The sequence below is a fragment of the Ammospiza nelsoni genome, chromosome 25 (genome assembly GCF_027579445.1).
Source record: "Ammospiza nelsoni isolate bAmmNel1 chromosome 25, bAmmNel1.pri, whole genome shotgun sequence".
NCBI lineage: Eukaryota > Metazoa > Chordata > Aves > Passeriformes > Passerellidae > Ammospiza > Ammospiza nelsoni.
In genome coordinates, this window is record NC_080657.1 from 2,471,713 (window position 1) to 2,488,820 (window position 17,108).

Genomic DNA, 17,108 nt, shown 5'->3' on the forward strand with positions numbered 1-17,108 from the left:
CAAGAACTGATCATCAAATCATCAAAAAACCACAATAAAAATATTCCCCAGCGTTCATTCCACACCAAAAAAATTGGAAAATGAACAGAGCTCAGGAATATTTGAACTGAAATTTCCTCCTCCTTCCAAAGGGGTGGAAAATCCTGCAAGGTGTTGGCTGGACACTGTGGAATGTGAGAGTGAGACCCTGACAGGCAGAACCCTGATTCTGGACCCCAAAAGACTGCAAAATTCCCCCCAAAATTTCATTCCCTGAAGGAATGTTCACCTGGAGAGGAGAAGAGGAGGAGAGGAGGAGGGGGAAATGGGGAAAAACCCCTAAATTCCGTAAGAATTAAAAATTACAAGGGAGGGTTGTACGTTAGAGGTAAATCTTTGGGATCAGGTGTTCTGGGAAGTCTGAACCTCTGAAGTACCTCAGAAATGGGAAAAATGTAAGAATTAAAAATTCAAAGGGAGGGTTGTACATTAGAGGGGAATCTTTGGGAAGTCTGAACCTCTCAGGTACCTCAGAAATGGGGAAAGAGAGAAGGGAAATGCAGCTGGGAAATCGGGATAAAAACGAAGATGCGTTCTCCAAAAATCTGAGAGATCCCAGAAGATCTCTCAAAAAGGACCCCTCTGTCTCCTTTTTGGCCATAAACCTCTGGTGTTTGTGGATGGATTTTCCTAACAACACCCACGGGAAGAGCTGAGATGGGATCTTCACCACCCCAAACCACCCCGTGGGCAGCAGGCAGGAGCTGGGGCTCACCTTCGCAGCGCAGCACGGCGTTGTCCCACACCACGCTGCCCTCCTGCAGGACGCAGGTGACGCTCTCGGCGCCGTGGGTGCGGATGAAGCCCTCGTCACACAGGAAGGACACGGAGCTGCCCAGCTGCAGGCTGTCCCCAAAGCGCTTCCCGTTCACCGGCACGCCGGGGTCCGGGCACTCGTTGTGCCGGAACGCTGCCAGCAGCAGGAGAGAAAGAGAAAACGGGAGAATCAGCAATTTTTTGTACCCTCCCCTCAACGCTGTCCCCAAAATGAGGATGTTGCACCCTCAAATTGAGGAAAATTGAATTTTTCCCCTTCCCAGTGACAGGAGGAGGAGGAGGACATGCCTAGATTATAATAATTAATATATAATATATCATCAAAAAGTAATATAATATATAATAATAATAAATAATAAAAATATAAGCTATATTATGCAATATATAATAATAAAGTAATAACTAATATATATTAATTAATATGAAATATAAGATTATATATTATATATGATCATAAAGTAATAATTAATATATAAGACACAAACATAAAGTAATCATTTAATATACAATCATAAAATAATATAATCATAACTAATGAAAGTATAATTAATATATAATATATAATCATAAAGTTAGCCTTCTGACAAGATGGCTAACTTTATGATTATATAATATATATATTATATATTTCTATGTATAATATGCATATAATATATATTATATATATTGTATTATATATAATATACTATAAAATATAATTTTTTCAATATTATATATATAAAATATCATATATATAATATATATGTATGTATTATATATACATATATATACATATTATACATACATATATATATACATATACATATATATATATATAAAAATATATATATATTAAAATTTATATATATAAATAAAATATGCCTCCCTCCCCGCCACACAAACCCAACACACACTCACTGGTGAAGGTGATGTTGAACCCTCTCTTCTCCATGGAGTGGTCAGTCTGGAACTCCAGCCTGGCCACGTGGCCGCTGCTGGTCAGCGAGGAGGGGATGTGGCTCCCTGAGAAGGTGCCCAGCACGGGTGATTCAGCTGTGGCACCGTCCTTGACAGCCAGGAAATCAAACTGGGGCTCCACGTCGAAGTCGTTGAAGGCCAGGTGGATGCGGCTCTCGGGGTTGGCGATGATCAGCCACACGCAGTGCAGGCTGCTCCCGTACTCCTCGGGGTAGTTGGGCGACAGCACGGTGCCCGACGGGCTGGTGAAGTTGAAAAAGCAGGAAACTGCAAAGGGAAAGTGGCATCAGTCCCCACAGCTGGCCCTGCCCTCAGCCCCCTGGCTGGGATAGTCCCAGTTCCTGCTCTGAGGCTGCCTCAGGAGGGAAAATGTGATTTCCAGCAGGCCAGAGCCCACTGACAGAAATTCTGCCATCAAAGAAATATCAGCATTTCATGTGCATCAAAAACCAGGAGGGGAAAACACCATCCTGGATCTTCCATTAATTCCCTTCCATTTTTTATTTCATTCCCTCCCTCACAGGAGCAGCAGGGAAGCCTTTGGTCACCACTGAATCAGAATATTCTGGTTATTAGTAAATCAGAATCTTTTGGTCATCACTGAATCCAAATCTTTTGGTCATCACTGAATCTGAATCTTTGGTCACCACTAAATCAGAACCTTTTGGTCATCAGTAAATCAGAACCTTTTGGTCACCATTGAATCAGAATCTCTTGGTCATCACTAAATCCAAATATTTTGGTCACCACCAAATCCCACTCTTTTGGTAACAACTAAACTAAAATATTTTGGTCACCACTAAATCCCAATCTTCTGGTCACCACTAAATCCAAATATTCTGGTCACCACTGAATGCGAATCTTTTGGTCACCACTACATCAGAATATTTTACTATTGAGATAAGAAAAGCACCCATTCCTCAGGACTTTGGGTGGATTTGCCATTTTCCAGTCCCTTCCAGTTTTATTTAACAGCAGGAAGAAAATGCCTCTTAGGTGGGATCTGGCATTTTCCCGGTGAATTCTCTCAGGAAAACTCCCAAAAATCCAGTGAGTGACTTGAGCTGGTGCAAAACAAAACCAGCATGGAACCAGCCAGATTTTGCCTCAACTTTTTGTTTTTTTTTTTTTTTGCTGTGGCCACATCCCAGCACAATCCCACAGAACCTGGAGCAAGGAACCATCTCGGCCACTCTGGGCACTGCTCCAGCCTCCCCTGCTGCTGTCCCTGGCTCAGCTCTGTCACCCACAGGTGACACATCCATCCCCAGGGTGCTCCGGGCTCCTCGGGAGTTTGCTCACAATAAAATCTGCCCTTTCCATCTGCTGAGCTCGTTTTTCCCCCTCTGCATTCATCAAACTCCTTCCGTGCACACCAGGGAGTATTTGTGGGACAAATGGAGTGCCTGGAGAAGGAGCTGGGAGTTAATTTGCTTTGTCTGCGTCCTTGGGAAGTCGTTCACACCCGGCTGAGCACTGGGAGAGGTGGAACTGCCCAAGAACGTTCCCAAATGCTGAGGTTTGGGACAAACCAGAGGAATCTGCAGCCCTGGAGGAGGAGAAGCTCTTCCCACCACAAATAAACCCCTGATTTCTGCTGGTTCCCAAAAAGCCACTGAAATAATTTAAACCATGTTTAAAATGAAGCTGAGGGGCACAACATGCATGAAAAACCCTTCAAGCTCTCCAGGGGTTCAATCCATCCCAAGCTGCAGCTGCCAAGGCCCATTAATTCGGGAAGGCAAGGCTGCCTTTGGAGTGCTACCTGCCCAAACTTTGGGTTATTTTATGTACGGATGCTTTGCTCATCCCTTTTCCCCACCGCCACCCCTGGTAAAACCCATTATTGGGAACATCCATCTCCCTAATTCCTGGCACAGAGGATGAGCTTGGCTTGGGGTTGGCGTTTAGACAATTATTTGGATCACTGCACTGCCTCCCTCTGTTATTTTCCCTCTGTCTCCCCTCACCACTTAATGGGCTGGGATCAAATAATTCGGATGTTCCCGTGACGTTATCAAGGCCACGGAGCTGCACAATCCATTCCCTGCTCTCAAAGCCACAAAGAGAGCAGATTAAAGAGAAAACAAACTGCAAAACATCCTCAGGATTTTTTTTCTGGGCTCTCTCTCTCTCTCTCTACCAGACGCTGAAATATCAGGGGATGCTGTCAAATAATTCTGTCAGCATAAGCACGGTGTAATCTGCCTGAGGAAAATTGAAAATAAATTCATTTGCACCCAGGGAAATGTCTCAGCAGCAGGGATGAGGTGTCTCCTCTAAATTTTTAAATCCAAAGGGGTGAATTAGCATTCAGCCAGGACCTCCAGCAGCCCAGCAAGAGAGAGGTGCAGTTGCCAGTTCAGAAAATAAAACAACAAAGGACTTGCTGACAAAGGGGAGAGGAGCAGAGCGAGGGAAGAATATAAAATTAACCTTTGCCAGCTAAAACAAAGTGACAGATTAAAGAGGAGCTGATACAAAAAAAAAACCCTCCAAGAGTCTCCACTGCAGGGAAGTAAACGAGGATTTTGATTTTCCATAAGATCAGTGAGGAGAAAAGCGAGTTGGAGCTGGAGGGCCAAGCTGTGGCCAGGAAAAAGCTCCCCTTGATGGAGAGGGGAGCTGGAATCACATCCCAGAGGGGAACATCCAGCCCAGGGAGCCACAGGGTTCATGAACAACACCATGGAGGCTGTGAGATGATGATTTTCTTCATCTTGTGAGGCAGAGGAGGCTTTCCCTCATTTGGAAGGTTTCCCCTCACTGTGGAAAGAGGTTTTCCCTCTCTGTGGAAGGTTTTCCTTCACTGCAGAAGGAGGGTTTTCTTCTATGAGGAAGATTTTTCTTCACTGTGGAAGGAAGTTTTTCCTCTCTCTGGAAGGAGATTTTTGGTCTCTGTGGAAGGAGGGTTTTCCCCTCTCTTTGTGGAAGATTTTTCTTCACTGTAGAAGGAGGTTTTCCTTGCCATAAAAGGAGATTTTTTTTCTCTCTAGAAGGAGATTTTTCCTTATCATGGAAGGAGGTTCTCCTTCTCTGTGCAAGGTTTTCCCTCACTGCGGAAGGAGATTTTTCCTCTCTGTGAAAGGAGATTTTTCTTCTCTCTGGAAGGAGATTTTTCCTCACTTGGAAGGAGATTTTTCCTTATGTGGAAGGAGGTTTTCCTTCTCTGTGGAAGATTTTTCTTCACTGTGGAATGAAATTTTTCCTCTCTCTGGAAGGAGGTTTTTCCTACCATAGAAGGAGATTTTCCCTCTTTGTAGAAGATTTTTCTTCACTTGGAAGAAGGTTTTCCAATGCTGTGGAAGAAGGTTTTTCCTTGCTGTGGAAGATTTTTCTTCTCTGTGGAAGGCTTTTCTTCACTATGGATAGAGGTTTTCCCTCACTTGGAAGGAGGTTTTCCTTCTCTGTGGAAGGTTTTTCTTCTCTGTGGAAGGAAATTTTTCCTCTCTCTGGAAGGAGATTTTTCCTTACCATGGAAGGAGGTTTTCCTTCTCTGTGGAAGATTTTTCTTCACTTGGAAGGAGGTTTTCCATTGCTGTGGAAGGAGGTTTTTCCCTCACTTGGAAGGTTTTTCTTCACTTGGAAGGAGGTTTTCCCTCACCATGGAAGGAGGTTTTCCTTCTCTGTGGAAGATTTTTCTTCACTGTGGAATGAAATATTTCCTCTCTCTGGAAGGAGATTTTTGGTCTCTGTGGAAGGAGGGTTTTCCCCTCTTTGTGGAAGATTTTTCTTCACTGTAGAAGGAGGTTTTCCTTGCCATAAAAGGAGATTTTTTTTCTCTCTAGAAGGAGATTTTTCCTTATCATGGAAGGAGGTTCTCCTTCTCTGTGCAAGGTTTTCCCTCACTGCGGAAGGAGATTTTTCCTCTCTGTGAAAGGAGATTTTTCTTCTCTCTGGAAGGAGATTTTTCCTCACTTGGAAGGAGATTTTTCCTTATGTGGAAGGAGGTTTTCCTTCGCTGTGGAAGGTTTTTCTTCACTGTGGAATGAAATTTTTCCTCTCTCTGGAAGGAGGTTTTTCCTACCATAGAAGGAGATTTTCCCTCTTTGTAGAAGATTTTTCTTCACTTGGAAGAAGGTTTTCCAATGCTGTGGAAGAAGGTTTTTCCTTGCTGTGGAAGATTTTTCTTCTCTGTGGAAGGCTTTTCTTCACTATGGACGGAGGTTTTCCCTCACTTGGAAGGAGGTTTTCCTTCTCTGTGGAAGGTTTTTCTTCTCTGTGGAAGGAAATTTTTCCTCTCTCTGGAAGGAGATTTTTCCTTACCATGGAAGGAGGTTTTCCTTCTCTGTGGAAGATTTTTCTTCACTTGGAAGGAGGTTTTCCATTGCTGTGGAAGGAGGTTTTTCCCTCACTTGGAAGGTTTTTCTTCACTTGGAAGGAGGTTTTCCCTCACCATGGAAGGAGGTTTTCCTTCTCTGTGGAAGATTTTTCTTCACTGTGGAATGAAATTTTTCCTCTCTCTGGAAGGAGATTTTTGGTCTCTGTGGAAGGAGGGTTTTCCCCTCTTTGTGGAAGATTTTTCTTCACTGTAGAAGGAGGTTTTCCTTGCCATAAAAGGAGATTTTTTTTCTCTCTAGAAGGAGATTTTTCCTTATCATGGAAGGAGGTTCTCCTTCTCTGTGCAAGGTTTTCCCTCACTGCGGAAGGAGATTTTTCCTCTCTGTGAAAGGAGATTTTTCTTCTCACTGGAAGGAGATTTTTCCTTATGTGGAAGGAGGTTTTCCTTCTCTGTGGAAGATTTTTCTTCACTTGGAAGAAGGTTTTCCCTCCTTGTGGAAGGAGATTTTTCCTTACCATGGAAGGAGATTTTCCCTCTTTGTAGAAGATTTTTCTTCACTTGGAAGAAGGTTTTTCCTTGCTGTGGAAGATTTTTCTTCTCTGTGGAAGGCTTTTCTTCACTATGGAAGGCGGTTTTCCTTCACTTGGAAGAAGGTTTTCCCTCCTTGTGGAAGGAGATTTTTCCTTATCATGGAAGGAGGTTTTCCTTCTCTGTGGAAGATTTTTCTTCACTATGGATGTAGGTTTTCCATTGCTGTGGAAGGAGATTTTCCCTCACTTGGAAGGAGGTTTTTCTTCTGTGAAAGACTTTTCTTCACTTGGAAGGAGGTTCTTGCTCACTGTGGAAGCTTTTCCCTCACCATGGAAGGAGATTTTTCCTTACTATGGAAGAAGGTTTTTCTTCTCTGTGGAAGATTTTTCTTCACTGTGGAATGAAATTTTTCCTCTCTCTGGAAGGAGGTTTTTCCTTACCATAGAAGGAGGTTTTCCTTCTGTGTGAAAGATTTTTCTTCACTTGGAAGGAGGTTTTCCATTGCTTTGGAAGAAGGTTTTTCCTCTATGTGGAAGATTTTTCTTCACTTGGAAGAAGGTTTTCCCTCCTTGTGGAAGGAGATTTTTCCTTACCATGGAAGGAGATTTTCCCTCCTTGTAGAAGATTTTTCTTCACTTGGAAGAAGGTTTTTCCTTGCTGTGGAAGATTTTTCTTCTCTGTGGAAGGCTTTTCTTCACTATGGAAGAAGGTTTTCCTTCCTTGTGGAAGGAGATTTTTCCTTACCATGGAAGAAGGTTTTCCTTCTCTGTGGAAGATTTTTCTTCACTATGGAAGGAGGTTTTTCTTCACTTGGAAGGAGGTTTCAGCCCTGCTCCTCCAGCCTCCCTGCAGCTGCACACTGGGACAAACCAGGAGCTGTTTAACTGCGTGTCACAGGCAGGGCCAGGCTGTCAGGAGGAAGAGGATGGAGACAGCCCAGCTGCACCTGGAGCATCCCAAAGAGCCCTGAGCAGCAGGAGCCATCCCCAGCATGACAGAGGCCAGCCCTGCTGCCTGCAGCTGCCCATCAGCAGCAATTAATATTCATTACCCTTGTTAAATGCCAGCAGAGGCCATTTCATTATGTGCACAGCACAGGGGCCTGTTTACAAAGCTGCCCGTGTCAATAATTTTTTTTTTTATTTGTCGATAATTGCTACATTTGCCAATAATCCTTATTGCTGACCAATTACTGCAAAGGCAATGAGAAAAAATCCCTTTATTAAATACAGAATAAATCACAGCAGACACAGAGCAGCGAGACCACAGCACGAATGAACCAGCACAGGGATTTGTTCACGTTATCACAAGCAGCATCAGGATTCTGCTTGGTTTAGAGCAGTGAAACAAGGAAGGAGCAGCTCCTTGGTTCTTTTTTTGGGAGAGGGATATGGATGTGAACATGGAGCAGGCAGGAGAAATTCCTGCAGTTCTCTCTTCTCCTTCTCTTTTCTCTTCTGTTTCTCTCTTCTCTTTCTCTTTTATTCTCCCTTCCCAGATCCCACCTCTTTCCTCCTGTTCCTGCCTCCATTCCCTGCTCATCCCTCAGGAGAACCCAGGGCTGATCCCAAAGTGAGGTCACACCATGGGAGTGGGGTCAGGAGCTGAAAACCAAACAAGGAATCCCTGGAACAGCAGCAGTTTCCATGGAAACAATCCAAAATTCTTGACTTTCCTCTCAGTTTTTAGATCCTGCTCCCCACAGACCTCTTGGGAGAGAGTTGGGAGACAGGAATTCTGCTTTGCATTTCCTTTTTACCAAAAATTCCTCCTTGGTGATGGGCTGGGAAAGCAGGACAGTGCTGGAAGCTCAGGGCACTGCTCCAGCTGGGCAGCAAAGTTCTTCACATTTTCTATTTTCCTCTTTCTGTATCTGTTATTCCAAGGGGAAAAAAATTTAAAAAATCTGCATCTCATGGTGCCTCTTCCTCCTGAAAACCCTGTGGCACCTCAGGGCAGGTGGGAGGTGAGGGAAGGAGTTTGGAACAAAATTAACCAGGAGAGTTTTGTTACTTCAGAGCAACAAAACTCAGCTCAGTCCGGGGGTGGGACTGCAGGTATGAGGAGAATAATGAAAACCAGGCAGATTTTGGGAAGCAAATCTTGAGGAAAATATCACTGAATTTAAAATAGATGTGCAGAGAAGAGCAGGTTTCACTGCCACCCACTCCAGCAGGAGCAGGCCTTGGCTTTGGGAAGGAGCTGAAGTTTTTTAAAACTTAACTGGGAGCTGCTGATCCCCACTGGGACAGGGCTGGATCCTGCAGCCATCTGCTCCTGAAAGGCTTCTGCACCTTCCCATGATTTCCAACAGAGCTCTTCCTCTCCCAGCAGCTCCCTTGGGAATTTTTGCACTGGCCACAAGAAGGGTGGAAGTTTGTGGGGATTTTTTTGGCCCAAAAAAAGTCTCATGGTGCTGCTGTTCACCTCTCCCTGCCAATGCTGCATGGGACTGTCCCTCAGGGGCTGGGGGGACACTTTTGGGCAGTCACCACTTCCCTGTGGCAGAGTTTTTTGGCAGGAATATCTGGGATGTTAATGAACACATTTATCCCAAATCCATTAAAATACACCCAGCAATGAATACATTTATCCCCATTTGTTCCCAATCTCTCCAAATATTCCCAGGAATGAAGATGTGTTAAAAAAAAACCCCAGGAACAAACACATTTATCCCAAATCCACTCACACATTCCCAGGAATGAACACATTGATCCCCAATCCATTCAAAACCAACCAGCAATGAACACGTTTATCCCCAAACCCAAACCCTCCCAGAAATGAACAGATTTATCCCCAGATGGAATCAAACACTGCCAGGAATGAATAGATTTGGTCCCAATCCATTCAAACACTCCCAGAAATGAACATGTTAATCCTCAATCCATTCAAACACTCCCAGGAATGACCACATGAATCCAAAACCCAATCCAACATTCCCAGGAATGAACAGATTTATCCCAAATCCATTCAGACATTCCCAGGAACGACCACATTAATCCAAATTAAATCAAACACTCCCAGGAATGACCACATGAATCCCAAACTCAAACATTTCCAGAAATGAATGTGTTGGCTCCCAATCCATCCAAACATTCCCAGATTTATCCCTAAACTTTCCTAGGAATGACCATATGAATCCCAAATCCATTCAAATATTCCCAGGAATGAACAGATTTATCCCAAACCCAATCAAATATTCCCAGGAATGACCACATGAATCCCAAACCCAAACATGTCCAGAAATGAATGTGTTTGCTCCCAATCCATTCAAACTTTCTCAGATTTATCCCCAAACCCAAACATTCCTAGGAATGATCACATGAAACCCAAACCTACTCAAATATTTCCAGAAATGAACATGTTTCATTCAAACATTCACAGGAATGACCACATGAATCCCAAATCCATTCAAACATTCCTAGAAATGACCACATGAATCCCAAACTCAAACATGTCCAGAAATGAATGTGTTGGCTCCCAATCCATCCAAACATTCCCAGATTTATCCCTAAACTTTCCTAGGAACGACCATATGAATCCCAAATCCATTCAAATATTCCCAGGAATGAACAGATTTATCCCAAACCCAATCAAATATTCCCAGGAACAACCACATTAATCCCAAATCCATTCAAACACTACCAGGAATGACCACATGAATCCCAAATCCATTCAAACATTCCTAGAAATGACCACATGAATCCCAAACCCAAACATGTCCAGAAATGAATGTGTTGGCTCCCAATCCATCCAAACATTCCCAGATTTATCCCTAAACTTTCCTAGGAACGACCATATGAATCCCAAATCCATTCAAATATTCCCAGGAATGAACAGATTTATCCCAAACCCAATCAAATATTCCCAGGAACAACCACATTAATCCCAAATCCATTCAAACACTACCAGGAATGACCACATGAATCCCAAATCCATTCAAACATTCCTAGAAATGACCACATGAATCCCAAACCCAAACATGTCCAGAAATGAATGTGTTGGCTCCCAATCCATCCAAACATTCCCAGATTTATCCCCAAACTTTCCCAGTAATGACCACAACGATCCCAAAACTGCTGAGCGACGCCAACCAACCCAAACCTGCTGGGGTCAGTGCAGACCCTTCCCATTCCCAAGAATTTTGGGGCACAAATCCACTCCTTTTACTCCCCCCTCCTTTTACTCCCCCACCATTAAATTCCCTGTCAAACACGAGGCGGGTCCAGAAAAACCTGAATTTTCCAAGTGTGATCCCAACAAGCTGAAGCTGCGGCAGAAATTCTGGAATGATTCTCCCAGACCTGGCAGAGGGCACCTGAACCAAGGCAGAAACTCTGCCCAAGGAGGTGACAATGACATTTATTGTCACTCCAAGTGCCACAATCATCCCTCATGGAAAATGACGGCGCTGCCTGGCACGGGTCAAGCACCCAGAGGGAAATGCAGGGTGAAAATTTGGGAAAGGAAGGAGGAGAAGGGAAGGGAAGAACAAAGATCCTTGAAAGATTCTCTCACTGCAGAACCCCCCCAGGAGCACCAGGGCCCTGTTCTTTCTGTCAAATAAGCCTCCTGAAGTGAATTTTGGGGACAAATAAAACCAGAAAATGAGGGTTTTTTTCTCTACTCCACATGAGGATGTTTGAAAAGCAATTCCTACCCTGGATCTCTCCCTCCCCACATCTCCATCCTCAGTGGAGGCAGCTCCAGAGCTGGAATTATGGAGCTGAATCTCTGCTTATAAACTGAATTATCTCCTCAGCCACAGGATATTCCATCCCTAAATCAGAGCACAAGGGTTTTCCTTCAGGGATATTTATCCAATGCCCCCCCCAAGCCTGTTTTGCTGAGAAAAAGGAACAAATTCTGTCCAAAATCCAGTTCTGGGTGGGGAACTGCCCTGGCCTGTGACAGACACCACATCCCCCAACCCTGGAAATGCCATTTTTAAAGACAACAACAGAATTATGGAGTTGGTTCAAGCAGTGCAGGATGGTGCAAGACAGAGAGAAGAATTTCAGCCATCACCCAAAGCCGGACACTCAAATTGTACAGAAAGACACCCAAACTACAGATACAAACATCCAGACATCTAAATTGTACAGAAATAAACACTCACACACTCAAACTGAACAGGAATAGACACCTAGACATCTGAATTGTACAGAAATAAACTCCCAGACACCCAAATTTAACAGGAACAGACACCCAAACATCCGAATTTAACAAGGAAAAATCATTCAGACACTCACATTGAACAGGAACAGACACCCAGCCATCCAAATCTCACAGAAACAGACACCCAAATACCTAAATTGTACAAAAATAAACACTCAGACACCCACACTGAACAGGAACAGACACCCAGATGGAACAGGAAAAAACAGCCAGATACACACAATTGCACAGAAACAGCCATGCAGACACTGAAATTGTACAGAAACAGATCCCAGACACTCAAATTGTACAGAAATAAACACCTAGACTCGTAAATTGTATAGAAATAAACACCCAGGCACTCAAACTGTACAGAAATAAACACCCAGACACCCACAAAGTACAGGAACAGATACCCTGACACCCAAATTGGACAGAAACAAACATTCAGACACCTAAATTGTACAGAAATAAACATTCAGACACCTAAATTGTACAGAAACGGACACCCAGAAACTGATATTTTACAGAATCAAACACCCAGACACCCATATTTAAGAGGAACACACCCCCAGACACTCCAAAATCAACCAGACTCCCCAAATTCCACAGGAACAACCCCCCAACAGCCAAATTTCAAAGAAATAACCCCCAAATTTCAAAGAAACAAACCCCAAATTTCAAAGAAACAAACCCCCAAAACCCAAATTTCACAGAAGCAAAGGGGTTCCCTCATTTCCCCCCCTCACATCTGATGTTCTCTCAACATTTCCCACCTGGAATTCAGACACATTTTGTCCATTTTGTGACCCCTCCTGCTCCACAATAAATCAGGAGTGAAGGTCAGGAGGGGTCTGTGAGATATTTTTCATATTTTTCCCACTGCCTGTACATTGTGTTGTTGAACCATGAATATCCCAAGAGCCACAGAGAACAGATCACACTGGAATTATTTGAACTGAAAGATTCCTGCCATGCTTTGTATGCATAGGCCTTGATTTGAGCAACATCACTAATCCTATTTTACCAAAAATCTCCTTTTTACTCTGTTATCACCCAGTCCTGCTGCCCTGAGCACAAACCACAGGTTTATCCTCATTTCAAGCTCTCAGCACCAGCCTCAACCCCACCAACTTGTCCAAATTCACCTGAAATTCCAAGAAATTAAAAGGAAAAACCAGCACAGAACCAGTCCAACACTTCCCCCCTCCCAGGAAAAACTCCAATATTTATTTCCTCAGCAGCACCTCCAGCTGATTTGCTTACAAATAAAAAAAACCAAACAGGAAGGGAGGGATGGCAGCTGGAAAAGGGAGGAGTCAGAGGAATTGCTTCCTTTCCCCAGGCATTTCTCTGAGCTTAAATAAATATTTGAAAATAAAGGCACTGAATCCAAACTGGTTCTCCCCCTTCTCCATGACCCCCAATTTTCTCCCAACTCTCCAGACCCTCTGCAAAATCTGTTTTCTTCCCCCCCAGCTCCATCCTTTTCATGGATTAGCTCCTGTCACACCACATTTTCACTGGAATTCCACCCAGTTTGGCACCTGAACTTCTAAAAAGAACATTTTTGCTTTCTCCCCCTGCATTCCCCCCTCTCCCTCAACTGCATTTTCCTGGTTTTTTTTCAGGTTCAGCCTCACTCCCCTGCTCCGACAAGGCCCAGATTTTAACAGAGCCAACAAAAGTAGAAAAGGAGATTTAAAAAAAAGTAGAAAAGGAGATAGAAAGAAGAGTGAGGTTATCACCAGCTGGGGGAAACAGAGGGAAAACTCTCGGGGAAAATTCCTGCAGGAAGGTCCTGTCAGGGCAATAAAGCAAATTGCTCAATATATCTACAGAGGACACTGAGAGCATGGAAACCCCACAGGGACTGTGCAGAACTCCCATTTCCACCCCAAAATGTGATCCTGAGTCACCACAGAGAACAGAACATCCCAAATCTGCTGAGAATGGGGCAACCAAGGAAAAACTGAGGCCCAGCAGGAGGGAGCCTGGAGAGGGTCGGATCATGAGGGAAAAAAGAGGGGGTAAAAAGAGAATTCAGGTTTAAGTTGTGAATTTGGCCGTGTCCTGTCTGTGCTGACCACCAAGGACTGATTTTTGCCTCATGACAAGGCAGGGAGAGCCAAAAACAGCCCAAAACTTTCTTTATGAAGAGAATTCAGGTTTAAATTGTAAATTTGCTGGGTCCTGTCTGTGCCAAGGGCTAATTTTCCCTCAGGACAAGGGAGGGGGAGCCCAGCACAGCCCAAATTTCTCTCTGCAAAGAGAATCCAGGTTTAAATCTGGAATTTGCTGAGTCCTTTCTGTGCCAAGGCCACCAAGGGTTGATTTTCCCCTTAGGACAAGGCAGGGGGAGCCCAGCACAGCCCAAATCTCTCTTTGCAAAGAGAATCCATGTTTAAATCTGGAATTTGCTGGGTCCTGTCCACCAAGGGCTGATTTTCCCTCAGGACAAGGCAGAGAGACCCCAGCACAGCCCAAATCCATCTCTACAAAGAGACCCCAGGTTTGAATTGTGAATTTGGCCATGTCCTGTCTGTGCTGACCACCGAGGACTTAATTTTCTCTCAGGACAAGGCAGGGAGAGCCCAGCAGAGCCTAAATCTCCCCAGCCCTGCCCAGCAAAGACCCCAAACCTGTCCCCAGGCTGGCTGAAGGTGCCACCGGGCAAGTGCCACCACCTCGGCGTCCCCTCAGAGGGCACCCATTGGTGCTGCCCTGGAGCTGCTGACCCACTTACAAACACACACAGGTTTCTGAGCAGACCACTGGCTGCTCTTTTGGCAGGTGATGCTTTTGTGGCCCTTGAGCTCGAAGGCGGGCTGGCACTGGAAGTGCAGGGTGTCCCCGTGGCGGAAGCGGGAGCCCTCGCGGTGGCCGAAGGCGGGGACGCCGGGATCCCCACAGCTGCCCTGGTCAATCTCTGCAACGAAAAACAAACACAGGGTTGGCTGAGGGAAGGGGCTGGGAGGGAGAAAACAGAGAATTTGGGTGTGGGGAACGGGTTGGAAGACAGAAAACAGGAATTTGGGTGTGGGGAAGAGGGTGGAAGAGAAAGAACACAGGGTTAGGGTGTTGGAAGAGGGAACAGAGAATCTGGGTGCGGGAAAGGGGCTGGAAGAGAGAAAACGGGATTTGAGTGTGGGAAGGGGTTGGAAGAAAGAATTTGGGTGTGAGAAAAGGGCTGGAAGAGAGAGAACACAAAATTTGGGTGTGGAGAAGAGGCTGGAAGGGAGAACATAGGATTGGGGTGTGGGAAGGGGCTGGAAGAGAGAATTTGGGTGTAGGGAAAGGGCTGGAAGAGAAAGAACACAAAATTTGGGTTTGGGAAGGGCTGGATGAAAAAAAATTTGCTGTGGGGAAGAGGCTGGAAGAGAGAAAACACAGGGTCTGGCTGTGGGGAAGGAGTTGGAAGAGAGAAAACAGAATCTGGGTGTGGGAAGGGGCTGGAAGAGAGATTTTGGGTGTGGGGAAGGGGCTGAGGCCCAGCTGGTGCAGCCCCCACAGGCTGTGGCATTCCAACCCCAATTCTCTCCTAAACCCCATTCCCATTCCTGCCTTGTCCCCACACAGAGTTAATCCCTCTCTGATTTGGACTCCAAATAAACCCCAGACACAATTTCCTGTTATCTCCTGCTCCCCTCAATCCCATTTGGCTCCCTGCCCTGGATCATTATTAGCTCCAAAAACTTCATTCCTTCATTCCTCTTTAGTGTTCCCATATTATTTATGTGCTCCACTCTCCTCTCCCAATCCTTTGGTTTTTATCCCCAAAAATTTCATTCCTCCTGAGTTTTCCCACATTATTTATCTCCTCCTCACTCCTCTCAAAATCCTCTGGTTTTCAGCCCCAAAATCTTCATTCCTTCATTCTTTCTGAGTGTTCCCATATAATTTATCTGCCCCAAGTTCCTCTACTCTCCCAATCATCTGGTTTTTATCCCCAAAAACTTCACTCCTTCATTCCTCCCGAGTGTTCCCACATTATTTATCTGCTCCACACTCCCCTGGTTTTTATCCCCATCATCTCTGATCAGTCTCGCTGTCTTTTCCCTCCCCGTTTCCAATTTCTTGCACCAAATTGGAAATCTCTTTTCTGACACTTCCTTTACAGAGGCAAACCACGGGAGCCGAGATTTGCATGACTCCCTCTAATATCCCAATTTGGCTGGAATAACAACAAGCACCCTCATTATTATTCTGGCTCCAGGCAACTCCACATCCAGGTGTATTTTGAGCAGAAGTCACAGAGCTTCTGCTGCATCTCGAGCTGAAAACTCACTGCTAGCTAATGAAGCATCCCCAAAATAATTTAACATAAATTAATATTAAAAGTTTTCATGAAACAGGCTGAGGTTTTTTTGCCTCTCAGTGAAAGCACTTTGCCAGGATTTACAGATCTTCCTGCACACTTTCCAAATCCGACTGTTTAGGAGCTGCACTTGCACATTAGGGATGGAAAATGAAAATTTTGGGTGTTAAAGCTGCACTGAACTGTTCATTCCTTCCCTGAAAAATGCACAAGGCCAACAGTGCTTAGCATGAAATGAAAATTCAGCTGGAAAACTCAAGGAATAGCAACGAGCTGGGATGGGAGGGAGTGGATGTGGAACATTTATCAGCGTGTCTGACGGGGACCTGGGGGCTGGGGATGCTCCCTGCTGCCACTCAGAACACCCTTGGCTGTCATCCCTTCCCTTCCACACCCTGGAACCTGGAAATGCAGTGAGCAAGTGCCAGGGATGGCAGCCCTAAAACTCCACAAGTGGAAATAAAAATTCCCATTTTGGCAGCCCCAAAATTCCACACATGGACACAAAAAATTCCCGCCTGACCCCATCATTGCAGCCCTAAAATTCCACACATGGACATAAAAAATTCCCATCCCGGCAGCCCCGAAATGCCTGCACAAATGGATATTAAAAATTGCCATCTTGGCAGCCCCAAAACTTCTACACATGGACACAAAAAAATCCCATGATGGCAGCCCCAAAACTCCAAAAATGGACATAAAAATTCCCATGATGGCAGCCCCAAATGGACGTAAAAATTTCCATCCTGGCAGCCCCAAAACTTCTATACATGGACACAAAAAATTCCTAATTTTGGCAGCCCCAAAACTCCACACACCAACACAAAAAATTTATGCCTGACCCCATCCTGGCAGCCCCAAAATTCCACACGTGGACACAAAAAATTCCCATTGTGACAGCCCCAAAACTCCTCCACAAATGGACACAAAAAATTCCCATTCTGGCAGCCCCAGAACTCCACACATGGACACAAAAACTGCCATTGTGGCAGCCCCAAAACTCCACAAATGGACACAAAAAAATTCTTGCCTGAGCCGTGGCAGCCC

At 44.8% G+C, this 17,108-nt stretch overlaps 1 protein-coding gene across 1 annotated transcript in view; it reads right to left on the reverse strand.

Annotated features, from left to right (window-relative positions):
• The window catches only part of CSMD2 (CUB and Sushi multiple domains 2), a 234,388-nt gene that overhangs the window by 93,688 nt on the left and 123,592 nt on the right, over nucleotides 1–17,108 (reverse strand). Inside the window, exons 13-15 of the mRNA XM_059488507.1 lie at nucleotides 14,490–14,672; nucleotides 1,714–2,040; nucleotides 755–949 (exon numbers count right to left, since the gene is read on the reverse strand). Coding sequence (XP_059344490.1) covers nucleotides 755–949; nucleotides 1,714–2,040; nucleotides 14,490–14,672 — 705 coding nt within the window. The remainder of the gene's footprint in view (nucleotides 1–754; nucleotides 950–1,713; nucleotides 2,041–14,489; nucleotides 14,673–17,108) is intronic.